The sequence below is a fragment of the Filicampus tigris genome, chromosome 21 (assembly GCF_054856515.1).
Source record: "Filicampus tigris isolate MCC_2025a chromosome 21, RoL_Ftig_1.0, whole genome shotgun sequence".
NCBI classification, from domain to species: Eukaryota; Metazoa; Chordata; class Actinopteri; order Syngnathiformes; family Syngnathidae; genus Filicampus; species Filicampus tigris.
In genome coordinates, this window is record NC_141237.1 from 7,422,383 (window position 1) to 7,440,118 (window position 17,736).

The 17,736-nt window shown below is 40.3% G+C and overlaps 1 protein-coding gene across 1 annotated transcript in view; it reads left to right on the forward strand.

Annotated features, from left to right (window-relative positions):
* The window catches only part of LOC147127431 (uncharacterized), a 32,879-nt gene extending 18,184 nt beyond the window's left edge, over positions 1–14,695 (forward strand). The window contains exons 3-7 of the mRNA XM_086021220.1: positions 2,323–2,439; positions 2,929–2,966; positions 6,313–6,367; positions 12,428–12,660; positions 13,859–14,695. Of these exons, the coding sequence (XP_085877346.1) occupies positions 2,950–2,966; positions 6,313–6,367; positions 12,428–12,660; positions 13,859–13,958 (405 nt within the window). The 5' untranslated portion in view covers positions 2,323–2,439; positions 2,929–2,949 and the 3' untranslated portion in view covers positions 13,959–14,695. The remainder of the gene's footprint in view (positions 1–2,322; positions 2,440–2,928; positions 2,967–6,312; positions 6,368–12,427; positions 12,661–13,858) is intronic.
* The last annotated feature ends 3,041 nt before the right edge of the window (positions 14,696–17,736 follow it).

A 17,736-nucleotide genomic window follows, 5' to 3' on the forward strand; every position in this document is an offset into this window, starting at 1 on the left:
TAAAAATAATCCAATTCGCGTCAAAAACGGACCTATCCATTAATTGGGTATTAATTATTATTATTTTTTTTCTTTTTGTATAAAACAGACCTATTTTGGGGGGTTGTTTTGTACAAAATGTCATTTTCTGAAAAAAAAAACGTGACCCAAATAGTCAATCGGTCCATCTTTTCTTTACCCAAACTGGGTTATTTAAACTGGGTTAACTGTTCTTTTGGTAATATTTTATAATACTGATTATGATACATAATACTGATGGGAAATTTTCATATTGTTTTATCTGTGCTCTCCTTAGATGAGAATGTATTAAACGGCATTGAAAATACAAACTGCGTGCGATTCATTATCAAATCTGACAACCGAAATATTTGAATCAACTACTCGTACAGAAAATAAATGTATGCCTAGTCGGTGAACCAGCAAAGCTCAATTGAATAGTCATCTCACGTATCTGTGTAGCCACTTAGGCACAATTTTAGAGGCTCAATTGATCATGCCTAAGATGTTCTGCAGAAACGTGACTTGTCAAAGAATGACCAAAAGGATGACCTCGCTTACATGAAAGCTAATAACGTTCAAACCTAAAAATAGCCTTTTCCAGTTAACGGTGCTGTTACGCTGGTGACAGTGTGAGATTGGAACAGAAAATATCTATTTGCATAATTTTCTGCGGGCATTCTGGTCATTCCCAATTTGATTAGTTATAGGAAATCTAATCTTGGGATGACATCCCACCTATGCGAGAAAAGGCTGCTCCTTACTTGTTTTATTAGGCAAAGTCAAACGAACACATTCCCCTCCCATTTACTGTTGAAAGAAAAGATTTTCATTGAGATGAATGTCTTTCATGTGACGACTCACAGAAACGGGGGCTGTGGTAAGATGCAAACTGCCTTACGTTTGCCTTTGACTAATATCTGCCTTTCATCTCCCATCTCTGCTGATTGGACCATTTCCCACCTCTGCATCAAAGTGATGACTGGAGCCGTAATTACGAGATTTTATCTGGAGGCAAGGCACTGCTAAAACCGAACCGTGTTCCCTCGCACTGGACATAAAGATAAGGGTTACACACTTTATTGCATTTGTTTATTGAGGCGGAGTAACACGTCATTGTTTTGCTATGTGTTTATGCATTATCAAACCAAGTCCCTGTATTGGTTTTAAAAACTTAATTCAAATGGAGAGGAAAAAAACAGGCTTGCAGAATATCATCAATTATGGAGATGGTTCGGGATGTACAAAGTGAAAGGGGAAAAGCAAGCTGGTCATTAAACCTGATGGAGGAGTCGCTGGCTTTTTCAGTCGAGATGATTAAAGTGGATTTATTTACCCTTTCGGAGCATTGGAGGGAAAATATCAAGTCGGGCATGGGTCAAAGGGTCAATCCTCTTGAAATGAACAACTGCTTTTGTCTCTTATGGTCAAAGAACACCATGAAGACTGGATTTTTGTGTCATCGAAGCATATTGACTCCTTTTTTAGGAAGGCCTAAGTTGTTGTCAGGGGTGGGATCTGCACCACTAAACAGCCAATTAGGGTTTGGCAAGCAACGTTCCAATACATCTGGCTTCCTTCTTTGTTGGAGGCAGCATCTGTGAGTCCTGCAAGAAGACACTTTGGACTTCCTGTTGTGCTCAGAGGGGAAAAAAATAAATAATACTATACAGTGATGCATTTAGAATAGATGACTTAAAACTAAATGAATCTGAAAATTAACACGTGTGGCTGGCTTGGATAAATCATTCATCTTTACGTGGAACATTGAGAATAGACAAACCGCAGTGGTCACTACTCAGCGAGGCGACGCATACATCGACACGGCGATGTTAGCACAGCCGTCTGTTGGGCACGTAGATGGATTAAAACAATAGGAAAACGGATAACCAATCATAGAGCCAATTGAAGACCGGCCACGGAGCCGCAATAATCGCCTGTGGAAATAAAGCGGAGGGATCAATGCGCGTTATGTTTATGAATACAAACGGCCTTGCTGCGCCGGCTTCAGATTGGAATCTTAGCATGCGTGCTGTGCACTCATTACATGCGCAGATAATTGTTGCACACAAATCACTATAATGACTGACAGGTGGACACTTCAATATACAATTCAATAGGAAGGGATCTGGACTGTTCTGATGGGGTTCATGAGAATGAAATCAATCGTTTTCAAGATGTTAGTTTAGCTTTTGGGGTGAGCTTACGCCCGTCGTAGATCGCTCTTTGGAAAATGGTTGTTGCCACCATTGAGTCATGTCCTCAGGCAGGGCCGCCTGTACACCAAAGCCCAGGATGACTTACTGTACTTACTCTGTGTTCTAGTTGATCCACCGTCCACACCCATTGCCATGTGGGCCCCACAAGCTGTTCCATGACAGCGGAGGTGCGCCCACAACTGAAACGCAAACCCGAGTAACGGAGGATTATGCCACTGATGATGTAAGCGTTGGTGTGGGCTCGGTGACTGAGCACCACAGTGATTTCAAGAAAACATTTACTCACTTTTCTCCACCACATCCTACAGTATATTATCATAATATTTTTAGTGGTGCCTCTCTAAAGGTCAGCGATTTAGCACTTAAGAAGTAAGACTACATGTGTAACCCACCTGGGCTGTATAATTGTGAGGGCACTCGACAGGAAGATTGTATTACTTCATAAAATCATAAGTTAAGAAATTTCACCATAAACATGAACGAAGCCATGGCTTAGTTGTTTTTTTTTTTTACATTTCGGTGTAAACGCAAAGGTAAATCGTTAATTATTATAAATTGCTCATAACGAACATTCGACAAAAGGTCTGGGCTGTTTATTTGACAAGTTCAAGCTACTGACTTTCAGACTCATGCAAATACGAGCACAGCTGCTGATGATAATGTTAATGTTAATTTAAATATGGTCATGGCTTGTATTTTTCTGTTTTTGCAGGTAACCAGCTCTGTCACCCAGATGAGACCCAGGAGAAGGTAGAATGGCAGTTTTTAAAAAAAAAATTATACACGTGTATGTATGTATGTCAGCTCTAAAATAAATTGAAAATTTTACAGCTAATTCATGTGATCGGAATTGGTATTGGCCAAACACGGAAACTCTGCAGTCAGCGAGACTCAATTATACACAGCGACAGCAATCACAGGCACAGAGCTTAAATCCATGCTCAACAGTTTTGCTTTGGTGCTGCCTGCTCCTCCTTGGCCACACTTCAATTTGCACCCATTTGAATCATTCACGCTGTAAAAAATGTCCCAGTGAGATGATTCATCTCCAATGAGCTAAAGTAGTCCATACCATGCTACCTTTCGTCGAATTTTCCTTGTAAGTGTTCCATCAAACTGTCAGGGATGATTGTTCTTCCAAGCAGATAAATATGGATTAAAGGGCATATTGGTACCGTATATCTTTTCGGTAAATGCTTTACCAAGTTTTCTGTTTTTGCGCACAGTTAAATAATGATCTTTCCACGGGGGCGCCACTTGTCATCTAGTTAATTACGATGACATTTCCCAAGTGTAGCATGACCTCACACTCTATTTACACCTGCTTTTGGCAATTCTATGCTTCCCATCCTGTCCTCATCAGTGTTATTCTTCTACTTAGTGCAGATTTTTTTTCAACTCCATCTGGCATATTGTACTTTGAAACACACACAGTAGTTTAAATCCCTTTAAATTCGGACTATAAGCATCAACTTTAACCCCTACTGTTGAAACAAAGATGGTGTTTTTTCAGAGTTTGCCCATCCCAAAGCATCGAAATCTTAGCTGCTCTTTAACCCACTAAAATGGAATTACTGGTCATGAATTTTGTGTTGTTTCCACTTCTTTTTACTTCTGCTTTCTGCATGTGCATCTTACAAACCAGTACGCTCAATAAACGGCATTTCATGTTCCAATTATAGCCATGTTTGTGAGCATCAACTTGGACACAACTGAGTGTTTCTGCGGGATGACAATGATCCCAAACACACATCAAGGCTGTTTTTTTTACCCCCAAAGAAAAAAAATCAGTCTAACATTGATTCTGGAATGGCCTACCCAAACCTATGCAACATTCATAGACTATGTTTAAATTATTCCCTCTTAATATTTAATTTGGGATTAATGACATTTTTTGAGAAATGGTCTCTACAGACGGCTGTATCTTATAATTTAATATTAATAGTAGTAAGGTAGACTACTGCACAGCACCATGTTGAGAACTGGGTGCAATATTTGAATTAACTTATTTGAAAATAAGCTAAATATTTGTAACGCATGCAGTTGAAAATCGGGAAAAAATGATAAATCCTTGTAAAACATTTTTTTGTAATTGTCCTGTATGGGATCATATTAAATCGCATGCTTTGACTGTACTAAGTTGAGGGCTAAACATGGACAAATAACACTAGATATGCCATCTCTAACCCTTTATTGAGCGTAATGAGACTAATAGAGCATTAGTGGGTCCATATTGTATGGTGTCCTGTTGCATGTGAGTCGAAGGAAAGAAAACGACAGCTGAGAATCCTCCGACGGTGCCAGATGCCAACAACGCATTGGCTTGGGGAGGAAATTAATTCATCCCCAGAGGATGTATCACGTTACATCAGTGTATCCAGACGGCTGTTCAACCGCTGATAGCTCACTGAGAACGATACCGAATGCTACGGCAGCCGCACACAATACGTAGTGGATTGTAAGATGCCTCCCGCCGAAGGCATCAGCCTGCTGCCATGGCACTGAGCCTTCTCACCCCATTGAAAGGAATGATGAAGAATGGCAAGTGACGCCTGGAATCAGAGGATTAAAGCAGCAGTCAAGCCTTATCTAAAGCTGATTATATACATACCATTTTTTGAACATCTTAAAAGTGAGAGACGCCACACATGACGAAGAACATAATCTCCATGTGTGTTCTTCCTGTTCATATTGTGTAGGCTGTACTTGAGGCAACACACCACACACTTAATGATATCGTCATGAACATTTGGGAGTCTCCTCCCCTAAACCTGATGTTTGCCGTAGTACCGAGAAGACCTGTGATAGGTATCATGGTGCCACAGGGCATCGAGACTGCTGGAATATACAAAGAAGAAGAAAGAGAAAGAAATAGAAGAAGCTAGGCTAAAGCGTTAGCTTATCTGATAACTAGATCGTGGTTGTAAAGACACACACCCAGTTGTCCATCTATTTGTGTTATGTTATGCTTTATGGAAAACTAACATGGAATAGTAAATGACCACCCCTGATCTATACAGTACGAGTACATGATTTATGTGTGTGCATATGTTCCACATGAAATATGGCGGGTACGCCCACGACCAGAAAAGTACTCAGTGGTGTCTATATATAGATGTCTATGCTTAAATAGCGATCGCTTTTGTAATGGTATAGTTTCAATCTTACACTCTCCACGCTGTCTAGTCTACATCTTTACTTTTTTTTTCTCAATTAGATGCACAACCAACATCAAGTATAGTTAATATTCGAACAGCTAAACTGTCGAGCTAACCATGCTAGGTTAGCTTCACAGTTCACAGCTACCTTACATGCGTCTGAAAGATGAACATAAACGTTGTTTATTTTGTGCTAGTAGGGGTCATCGTAAGGTGAAACATGTCATTAAACACAATCACACACACACACAGTACTTTTTCCTTCATGGTTGAAGAGCCTGGATTGCTGCAAACAAATTAGAGAGCACCATTAAGATGGAGTTAGTGCCATCATTCACTCTGTGTGTGTGCGTGCAGCAGTGGTGTCAGTCAACTGTCAGCCTCAGGTGCAGATAAGGCCCAAATCAACCTCCCCCTTGTCTGGTTGTTATCACATCCTCCGTTCATCCATCTCTGGATCTTTCCAATTGCATTTTTTTCAATGCCTCCTCTGTTTCCTTCCACAAAAGAAGTTAGTTACAATAAATTTCAAGTGTGAAGGTTACACAAAGACATAGTGACCTTTTCTACAGTTTAGTTGTTTCTTTTTATCCCTATTGTAAATTCTTTGAACTCATATACTCAATGCAATGGATACACTGATATGAAGCATCTGTAATTGTCTTCATCATGCACTTTGGCATTTTCAAGTACAATGTATATTTTGGTTCCTTGTTAATGGTATTTTATTCAGTTCATGACTATCAAGAAGGACAAAGTATATTTTTGATTACCAACACCCAGTCCAACCTGCCTTTGCGCAGATTTACGACACACCGCGCAGTGTGATTTTTTTTTTTTTTATTATTATTGAACAGATCTCTTAAATTAATCAATCAAATATTACACCCATCTATTTTAATTAATATTTTGGCTTTAACTCTTCCTTTGGCACACAGCAGACTGTTAGGGCTGCACCCCACCAGTCACATCCACAGAGGAGATGAGCAAGAGGTGAGTCATAATGCAGCTACTTTGGGTGATTTGATAACATGACCTTCATCTAATGCATAAAACCATTATTTCAAATGTATTCTCTTTTCTTTCCAGTCACGCACATCTCGCAATTTTTCTTGCAAAGCAACAATAATCTATTGTTTGTCAGAGAATGACATCCCGGGATACCATTGCTCTCATTTAAAAACATTTACAATAGCAAGAATAATTTTTGTTTCAGAAATTACTTTTGACATAAAAAAAATAAAATAAAAAAAATAAAACGAGGCAGGCTGCTGATTAGCATTTCTTTTGCTGAATGAGTATTTGCATAGAATAAATAAGGAAAATAAAATGAACTGGATATCCTTTATAAATGTCGCATTTCTACTGTGGCACGCTTACGTCATGTATCATCCAATACAATAAATGTGTAATATTAAAAAAAAAAAAAAAAAAAAGATCAGTTTTGATTGACGCTATCAAAAAGGTACTAATTTATCTTTTTAATAGGCTACTTTACTTTACTGTGGCGTGGAATGTCATAAATACACCACAATGTAGCCACAATAATAAACACTTTGTCCACTTAATACGTCCCTGATTGTGACAATAAAAATGGAGCACTAACATAATATTTTATTATGCAGATTTGACAAGTGATCATAATGTTGTGGACCCATGATATATACAATCAGCAACGTTTTTTTTTTTTTTTCCCAACCGCTTATTCAGATCAGGGTTGGTTGTGTACATACTGTAATGTGTAGTACATCTGTATGCATATGGAACCCACAACCAGACCTGAGCACGCAGGCAGGTTTTCTGTTTGCTTTGCATCCCCGCAGCTAAAACTGCTGGACACGGGGGAAAAAAAATAACCGCCCACTTGCTTGATGCATTCAAATGGCTTTTTGTAAATAGAATGAATAATAGATGGCAAGTGTATGTGTTTGTTTTTGCATGTTTGAATGACAGCGAGTGTAAACTAGAAATGAGGCTGTCCGAGCTACTCAAATCAAAGTTCGGAAATGGCAAAAGATGTCAGTGTCTGTTCACCCGGCTGGTCTTGAACTTGTTTCCTCTGTTAACCTCATAACAAATATACCGGTAATATAATATATCCAATGAATACAAAAGCTGCATATGGCTACTGCACTTGAGTTTAAATCTGAAAAGAAAATATAGTCTAACGATGATAAGAATAAGGATAATTGTACAGTGTTCTGTGTTTGACTTGTCTAGTCAGGAATCCAAACACAAAACGCCTTGCTTTTGTTTTTATTTTCATATTATCCATTTCTAAAGTACAGGCATAACACAAAATCCCACAATAACTATTTGTTTTTTTTAACTGACAGTTTTAAAGACTTACCTTTCAAACCTCTTGTTATCCAACACACTCTAAAAACAGTTGGGTTAAAAATAACACAATTTTGGGTCAAAAATGGACCGATACACTCAAGTGGGTCAAATTGACCCAAATAGTGTGTCGGTCCATTTTTGACCCAAAATTGTGTTATTTTCAACCCAATTGTTTTTAGAGTGCATAGTGTCACGGCAGTCCAGAAAATACCTTTTGCCCAATAATCTTAATCATGCCATTTAAACACTCGGAACACATACAAAATAATATTTGTCATTTGCTTTTACGGCGATAATACTAATAATGAATTGCACTAATCCGAGTTTATATTTGTAATTATCTAGCGGAAAAATTTATCTCTGAGTGAAAAGAGAGGTCTTAAATTATTCTGCAGTGTCAAGGATTTTTAGCTGGCGGACACATGGTCTCAAATACACACACACACACACTAGCGCTAAGGAGCTGAGCAAACAGAAAAGAGAATCGTGTAAGCAGTGGGGCAGATTAATTTGTTGGGTGCAACGGGTGCATGTACTGTATGTAGTGTCTGTGTGTGTGTGTTCGTGTGCGAGAGGGAGAGAGAAAGTGGGGGTGAGAGCATAATCAAAGGACAGGGAGATTGTAGCTCGGTAGAGAGCTGTCTCGTGTCTATTAATGATGTAGCGCACATACAAAACAGCCTAACCTCAAGTACGCTCCGAGTCCATCATCTTCAAAGGAAAATCGTATCGGTAACGTGGTTGTCAGAAAACATTTTTGATCCCCTCAATCGCTGCGTAGGTGTGGCTAATCTGTTGGCCAGTCATGATCAATCTGTCATCTTTACTAATCGCAGCGTTGCTGGTTCCACCTCCACACAACCTGCTCCTCGAGCATGCTCACATGAAAGACTTTTTGCGTCACTCCAGAATCAAGATGTCGCCGTGTACAGTACTTGTGCTATACTTCCCCCAAAATATTCCAGCCCCATTCACTAGGTTAGAAGTCAGCCCTAGAGGAAACGGCTTTAAATTCCGCCGCCAGAAGTGTATGTCAGAAGTCATCGCCCGGCTGTGTCTTTGGAGATTATGCTGCAATGAAAGTCCTACTGAAGCCATTTCGAGCTTTATCAGCGCAAGCCAATCACTGAGGCCTCTGCCGAGTGGGAAGGGCCATCCATCACGGACAGCGGAGCACGGCCCGGGACGCCTCTGTCACCAGATAATGCATTGTGGGGACTCACGGGAAGGAAGCGCTTCAAGGGGAGGGCAAATGTCCTCCGCGGTCCTTCAATGATTTAAATCCGACGTTGTCTTTTACTGATGCTTTGACTTGTACGGCACAACAAGGGCAGAGACAAAAGGGGGCATTAGGTCAGCACGGGCGCAAAACGAATGGCCACAGTAGGCGTCGGAGAAATGAAACACGTGGCTTGGCTTCCTAAGAGTTGATGCGGCAAGCGTGAGCATTTGTCCGGATGTGACCGTCCTTCCACTCGCGTGCGCAGTTTCCAGTTAAGTCCCTCAAAACGCCGGCTGAGCTAACTGGGTCTTTTATTTTATGGCGCATTATGTGCCTGCGCTCTGGAAATGTGCGTCAGTGCGGAGAATGAATGTTAGCGTTTTGCTGTGGAGGCGCCACATGTTGGAAAGCAGTGAGCTCACTGCGTACAGTACTTTGAAGGGATATTTATGTGTCCATTTGTTCAATTGACCCTTTATTTCTCCAAGTAAGGCAATTCAGAAGTGATTCTCATTTGCAATGGCCACCTGGCTGCAGACGGCAGAGTAAAACAAAGCGCTGTAACAGCAACACAAATAAATGCATAAATGATGCATCATTGACCTTGGCAATATAATTACCAACACTCCAGTGGAGGCCTTTAGACCAATGGAATTTTTTTTAAATGTTTTGAGCCCTATAAATAAATGCTTTTTACATTTATAGCAACCAGCTGAGTGCCTGGACCTAGAATTCTTTCCGACCACTTTGCTGATGAATATTTAACCCTTTCAAGAGCACCTGGCCATAAACGGATACCAGCAGCGCTCCAGCTCCCCATTGTTTTATCAATAAAAAAACGGGGTTTTTTTCTTACAATTATCACGTTCGTCCTTTGTTTCTTAATAATAGCGTAGTTACGTTTACAAATAAACGAGACATTTTTTTTTAATCCGGCTTTCAATTACTGAACTAAGATGAACTGTGTCATTTTTTGATGCCCCAGGGAGCTCTCAGCCTCATCCGTGTTTCATTTGCAGACTGGAGCCACTCCATAGGCAATTGTGGAGTGAGGAGTTAATGCATTTGTAATGAATGAGCTACAACCGCCGTTGGCCCTCTGCAGAGTCCTCAAATGACTCTCTAACCCAGAAAGCCAAAATAGTTTTTACAGTAAATAATATATTGTACACAGTTATATCTAGCGTGACAGTAAGATGTGCCCTTCCTGAGGTTGGGAAGAGAACGTTTAGTAGCCACTCCTTTGCAAGCAGCAGCGTTGCTTTGTTTCATTCAAGTCTTTTTTGTGCATTATATTCACCTGAAAAGAATATATATTGTGATCCTCACCTTTACCCTCAGATTCTTTCGCAAGGCACTGGTCGTCTTGGAGGTGTTTTTAGAGTTGTATTTATTGTTTTGTTGAAATACCGCCCCGGGGCCCAGTTTCCTAAGGCAGACGCTCTTGCTCTGCTTCAGTATGTCACAATACATGTTGGCCTTCATGCATCACTCAATGTACTGTATGTAGTTGCTAGTGCCAGCAGCAGCGCCCCGAGACCATGACACTCCAGTCGCCATATTGGACTGCCGGCAAGACACAACAGTCTTTGCACTCCTTACCTGGTTTCCGTTATACACGCTTGGCACTGAAACAAATAAATGGATCTTGGTCTCGTCAGACCACAGGACATGGCTTCAGTCATCCGTGTCCTTTGTCTGCTTGTTATCATCATACTGTTTGTGGGCTTTCTTTTCATCTTTAAAAAGAAGCTTTCTTCTGTGACAACAGCCATATAGAGCCCTGACAGGTTGACCCCTTTAACCTCTTCAACCATGGTGGCCGCTGTATTTGCCACCATGCTACATCTCAGTTTCAGGGACTAGGCAGTCTTCATATCGCCATCTTTATGTAGAGCAAAAATATATATATTTTTTTAGATCCTCAGAGAGAGATGACATTTAGATGCTTATTTGTTTCAAGGGGGAAGATGCAGCTATTAAATGAGACCTATGAGGGTGGCGCCCAGTATTTGCGGGAATTCGGTAATCACTTTCCACTCAAAATGGAATTCAGGCCATGTAAACATGCTGCAGCTCTTGGGTTTATTTCATCAATCAGGGAGACAGATGATTAAATCATTTTCACATGACACAAGGTGTCAGTCCCACCCGGAGTTCTGGCAACTCCTCTGTGTATATTTACGAAATACTCAAATATGCTTCAGCCAAGTAGGGCTCTGGTTTCTGGGAAAACCCGGGAAAGTTTATTGAGAAAGCTGAAACTCTCGAGGGAGTTGTGCTTTCTACTCCAATTTGGAGCCAATCAGTTTAGTTATGACAGAATCACATGCAGTATAGTAGGCTGTCACCCAGTGGAAAACACATTTAAACGCTCATAATCTTTGACATAAAATGAAAGTCGTAGAAAGACGAATTATTTCATTGGAGCACCCTCTCGCTAATGAGCATAATCATGTGATTTAGTGCGTTGTTTGAAATAATTTTGAAGAGAGAGCTATCTATTGTCGACTACAGCTGCTCACCTTTAAAGGAATATAGTTTACTCAGAGTTGTCCATCTGTTTGGCGTGGCAATCTCTGATGCTGTGAGACTCGCAGCGTATCGATCACAGCTTCGAGTTCAGCAGACAAACAGAGACAAGAAGCCGCAGCAGCCAGAGTATCGCATTTTCAAAGCCACTTTAACATGATGGTGCCGATCGATTGATTCCAGTCGCAGCTGCTAATAAATACATTGATGCTTCGGCTCCCGGATGCAATGCAAGTCCAAGAGCATGAGAAGAAAATTCCGACTGTGATTCACATGTTTTTACCTGGAAAGGATTTGATCCAAGCTGTACCAGAGGGGAGAAAGTTGTGCTCACTGACAGTTACAATGATGTCTGTGGAAAGATCATTACTTCGGAATAGCTGGACTTTCTTTCCTGGGAATGTGTGCTTCCCTCATGCCGAATACAACAATTCCTGGAAATAACTGTTGAATGTCTGGCCGGGTCCAGGACAATTTTGCAGACAACTTTGTGAATAGATCATTTTTCCCAGCTTTCAGGCCCCAAAAAAAAAAATCCAATCCGTTCACAATTGGCCTAGATACATAGGAAATCATTCAGCGTTCTCCATCTGGGATAAGGCAATCCCAAATCCCATTTTCAAGGGCTTCATTGTCAAGCCCACTAACATATGTTGCTGCTGGAATTAGCTGTCTGAATTTCTTACACAGCAAACAGCAAATCTGTTACATTTCGTAGATCAATGACAATGAACGGGGGTGCAATCTATAGGCTAGCAAACTCTACCATAGGAAAAAGTTGAACATTATGATTTGTATTTTTCTATACGGCATTGGTTAGCTCGCTAGCTTTAGGGTCTAACTGGAATCCTGTAACATTAAGACATCATTATTTCATTTATATAATATTTTTTCAACTTTCAGCATTTGTCCGTCCTGCTTTATAACGCTGTGTCTTCACTCTGTTACCGTTCGTGCAGTTACGTATCGCAAATTGGACCCCCGTCCCTCCTGCCTCCGAAATAAGCGACGTCCAACATGCTTCAAGTGGAAGGGCAGGTGTCGCTTCCCAGCAGGATGATGGCGAGCGGGACAAAGTATGCAATTCCTGTTTGGCATGGAGTCTGCGCGTCCACGGAAACAAGGCACAGGAAGCGCGCGTGCGTGCGCACGCGAATCGCTCTGAAGGCGAAAACCCGCTGCGGCAGTGGATGTAAGTGGAAAAGACTCCATTGTACTTGGAAGTTAAATAAGGTCGGCGGCAATTAACTCATTAATACCAGACTTGTTCGAACCCTCTGTGAAATGACATATGAATACGTCATTGGGATAGAATGAGTGAAGTCAAATTAACGTGACTTTCAAGATGTCGTGTAATTGAAATATAAATGCTAGCAGGTCTGTCGATTGCAGCCCCAAGGCAAAGTGGAGAGACGGAACATGAATTTACATCGAGACGTTATTAAAACCCTTAGCGTGTGAGAGATGTCCTGTAATTGAAAGAATTTAATTAATGCAATATATAAATGACTGCAGTATCGTGCTTATTTGTATTTTATTGGTTATATGATTAGCAACAATTTCTGCATGAAAAGTGGCGTGTTTATATTATATGTAACTATAGTCTTTGATTAAACTGTAATTCAGATTTAAATTATCAAGGCTGACCAAAAAAAAAAAACAGTTTGTTTTCTGAACCTTCTTTTCAGAGACTCAAATACGATCTTATCAAGGATATTTTTGTTACCCGGAACATTTTGAGGTCAGGTTTCGCAAACTTCAAGTGGTATATTTTGATTTGAAATGGCGCATTAGCCACGGTGAGGTTTTTTTGTCAAGCACGCTTGCTGTGAACGAATGAATTGATTTGGCGAGTTTCGTGAGTATTTTAAACAAAAATAAATGAAAATGTACTGTTTGAGTAACAATTGGCTGAATTGTCATGAGAATCTGCTGGCTGGTTTCCCTCCTTACCGGGGACATCTTTTTGTTTGTTCCATCAAACTTACTTGTTAACCAATTTTTCGGACGTGTGCGTTTGTTCGACAGGACGCTTCAATCCTGTTCCTGGAGGTCCGCCCTTCTTGCTGCAACACACCTGATTCAAATGCTCGGGATCGCTTTCCAGCTTTCGGCAGACCTTTCTGATGATCTGATTATCTGGATCAGATATGTTGCGGCGGGGAGAGATGGAAAACTGGCGGGACAGTGGACCTCGAGGAACAGGATTAAAGACCCCTGTGGTACGGCATTTAAGCCAAGCGCTACTGTGAGGCCTGTGCTTCACAGTATTCATACCTGTTCTGTACTTCATGAAAGTACGCAGACACAATTAATGACTGTCCTATATTCTACACGAATAACACACACACACACACACATAGAGGCATGACGGAATCTGGTTTCTGTAGCCTAGATATGAAGACAAAGGCTACTCGAGTTCTTATTCCGAGCAGAAGCAGCCTGAGGCCAGAATGCAGGGAAGATACGATCAATGTCTCCATCTGTTGAAGGCTGCTCAAGACAAGATGAAGGACACACCTTCCGTTGACCTTCACCCTCCTCCTCTTGTTCAACATACATTTGAGTTTAGTGTCAGATTTTCTTGATCTGCTTTACATTTATTGGACTACCTATTATTATTGTTATTTTTATTATTATTTACCTTGTTTTCCAGTGTTTAATCATCCCTTGATGGATTATGGCAGATTTTAAAGAGGTCAAGTCACTTGTTTGTATTGATTCTTGCTCTAATCTGTACCAGCATTTCAAATTGTCATATTTTACAAATATAAATGTTGATGTTAATCCTATTTTTTTTTTTTACAGTAATTTGAGCAATTATTATCTTTGACTTCTGATTTCAAAACTACACTGTACAAAAACACAACTTGCCTTTTAACCAAGTAATACATTTTATTATGATGACACATCAAGGCTGTGTTATTTCTTGTAACTTGTTTTGTTCTGATTTTAACAGGAAATCATCTGTATTGTAAAATCCAGCTGCCACTTCAGTGCCAAGATCATTAAAGTTCCATCTCATCACATCAACCAGCTAATTCCGGAATGATATTGAGACAGCCTGTAATATTTTTCACCAACAGTTTGACCTTTTGTCAGACGGCAAGTGTGGTAATGAGGTGACCTGCAGCTTGACGCTGGCTGGCAGGCTTGGACGTGTGACGTCTGATTGGCGTAACTCGCAAAGCGACATTAAAAAGGCTGAATAAAATTGCGCTATTAACATTCGCGAGAAATGGTAACGGAGTCAGACGCCACACGTGAATGTGTCATCATTGCGTTCTTCATTTTAGCTTTCTTTCTATTCTTGGCTTCATTCAGTCATCCGTTATTTTGTTCATGCTTACCTTTTTCTTCATTTCATTTCTTTGGTTCTGCTAACTGGAGACGTGACCTAAAGATGGAGAAGTGGATGGATTATTGCCTACTTTTCTCCTTTCCCCCTCTTTCCTTTGTTTTGTTTTGCTTGATGTTTTTTTCTGTCATCTTTTTTTTTTCCATTCTTTTGATTCTCTAATCTTTGGTGTGTTCTTTTTCTTCCATTGCATATTGCCACCTCAAATATTTATATTCTTTTTTTTCTTTGTCCTCTTTCTTTTTCGTTTGCGTCCTCTTTTCCCTCCTTGTTGTTCTTCCGCTTCTCTCCTTGCCTATCTATCGATAATTAGCTTTTGTCTGTCCTTCATGCATTATTCCCTTTACATTGTTTGCTATTTTGGTTCTTTGTCACGTTCATAATTTGCCTCCATTTTTTCCCCATTCCTTATTATCAGTCTTTCCTACATTGTCTTCCAACACATTGTCTTCCAATGCTCCCATAGACCCGTACTTGTCCCACTCTGCCTTGCCATTTATTCAAGTATCATTCCCAATGCCTCAAGACAGTGAACATGGCGTTTGCTTGCTTGAATATTCTAAGTGTAAGAGGAGTAAAGTGCTGCATGCTATCAGCAACCTGACCTGAGCTAAGTGAGTGTGCTCCAGCAGCAAGTGTTGTGACAGTGGCAAGCATGCCACTGTCATCTTTAATTGGTAGGACTCATTCAGATTACCCTAATGTTCATACACCAGCCGGCCTGGCATGAATCCACACGATACACCTCAGCGTCATGTGGCTCACAAAAATAGCCAGCATGAGGCGCACACACACACACACTAAAAAGCAAAAGGCAATACAAACAGTGGTATGGATGGAACAACTGAAATGAGATCATTCGATTTTTCTCCAGAAACACACGGTGACCTCGCTTGATGCTTCAATTCGTCATCAATCATCAGAAAGTGGCTGGGGCACACGAAATATTGTGTGTCTCATGATTATTTTTGACTGGATTCCATGCAATGTAGACCTTGGAGATACTGCTTTGTATTTACTGCCCAGTATTTACAGACAAAAGCTGTTAAAATGAAAACATAATGATTGGTGTGATCATCACAAATATTTGGTTATTTAATTATTTGGTTACTGGTGGCTGGTTATTGACTCATCATTGGGTTGTTTGTGTTACCTTTTTTTGAGTGTATGTCGTATGAAAAAAAATCACTGTCTAAAAATAGCAGTTAAATTTATATCTTTTTTTCTTGCAATTCATTTATGGATGTATGTGTTGAAAGATAACAGGGGTTGATAATGTATTAGAATAAGTTCAGTAAGTAAACATTCATCAGAGTAAAAAGGAAGGAAAATGCTGTCGGTGACAACAAATCCAAAACAAATCTTTCCGTTCTTGCCGTTTTTCCATGTGTCGCGCTATATTCGACAGCGGGCTAGAGCATGTCTCATACTGACCACAAGACGGCGATAGCGTGGCGTCTCAAGACAAGGCTTTTTTGGGGGGGAAAAAAGACCATGTATAGTAAGGCTTTTTTAGGGAAGAAAAAAACCTTTTATATAGTAAGGTGTTTTTTTGGGGGAAAAAAAACAATCATGTACAGTAAGACGTTTTATGGGGGAAAAAAACGACCATCCAACCGGGTCGTTCTTACCATCAAATATATTAAAACAACAGAATTTAACATTTGTGTCTGTGTGTGTGGATTTTTCTTTTTCGACTGAAGCAGACAAGAGGACACTTTCTAATTAACTAATTCCAGCACTTTATTCACAATCACCAATAAAGCAAAGTAACGAACGTACAGTGACTCTTCGTCTTCAATTTCAAACCAAGTTGACTGCAAACTCTTTCCTGATGGATGAAATCATGAACTTAGCTATTTGCAAACACTGGAGGGGTGGGGGCTTATATGTTAGATTTGAGTGTTGTCACTTAGTCCAAGGGTAGACTGTGGAAATGACCATTTCAAGAGGGATGACAAACATCTCTCCAATTGTATTTCCTTTTTTCGTAGCTGCTTGGAAAAGCGGAAGGAAATATGCAATGAACTGATGGTTATTACACAATAAACCCACCAAAAAAGATTCGCAATTTCTCCGTCAAGATGGCAAAACGGTGTAAGACTTGGCGTGTGGTTCCGGCGACCCTGGTTCGATCCTCACTCTGTGTTCCATTTACAGATTAAATAGAGAACAAGCTAAGAATCGAACCCGAGTCACCAGAAGATTACGTATTGTCAGTAACCACTTGACCAGACTGGATCTTAAACTGCACCTTTCGTTGTTTGTACTTATTGAACACTCTACTCTGCATATGCACAAATACATGCAAAAATTTCGAAATTTCCTCGTCAAGATGGCAAAACGGTATAAGATTTGGCGTGTGGTTCCGGCGACCCTGGTTCGATCCTCACTCTGTGTTCCATTTACAGATTAAATAGAGAACAAGCAAAGAATCGAACCCGAGTCACCAGAAGATTACGTATTGTCAGTAACCACTTGACCAGACTGGATCTTAAATTGCACCTTTGGTTGTTTGTATTTATTATTGAATACTCTGCATTTTGCACAAATACATGCAAAAATTTTGCAATTTCCCCGTCAAGATGGCAAAACGGTATAAGACTTGGAGTGTGGTTCCGGCGACCCGGGTTCGATCCTCACTCTGTGTTCCATTTACAGATTAAATAGAGAACAAGCTAAGAATCGAACCCGAGTCTCCAGAAGCTTACGTATTGTCAGTAACCACTTGACCAGACTGGATCTAAAATTGCACCATTGGTTGTTTCTACTTATTGAACACTCTGCATTTTGCACAAATACATGCAAAAATTTCGCAATTTCCTCGTCAAGATGGCAAAACGGTATAAAACTTGGCGTGTGGTTCCGGCGACCCGGGTTCGATCCTCACTCTGTGTTCCATTTACAGAT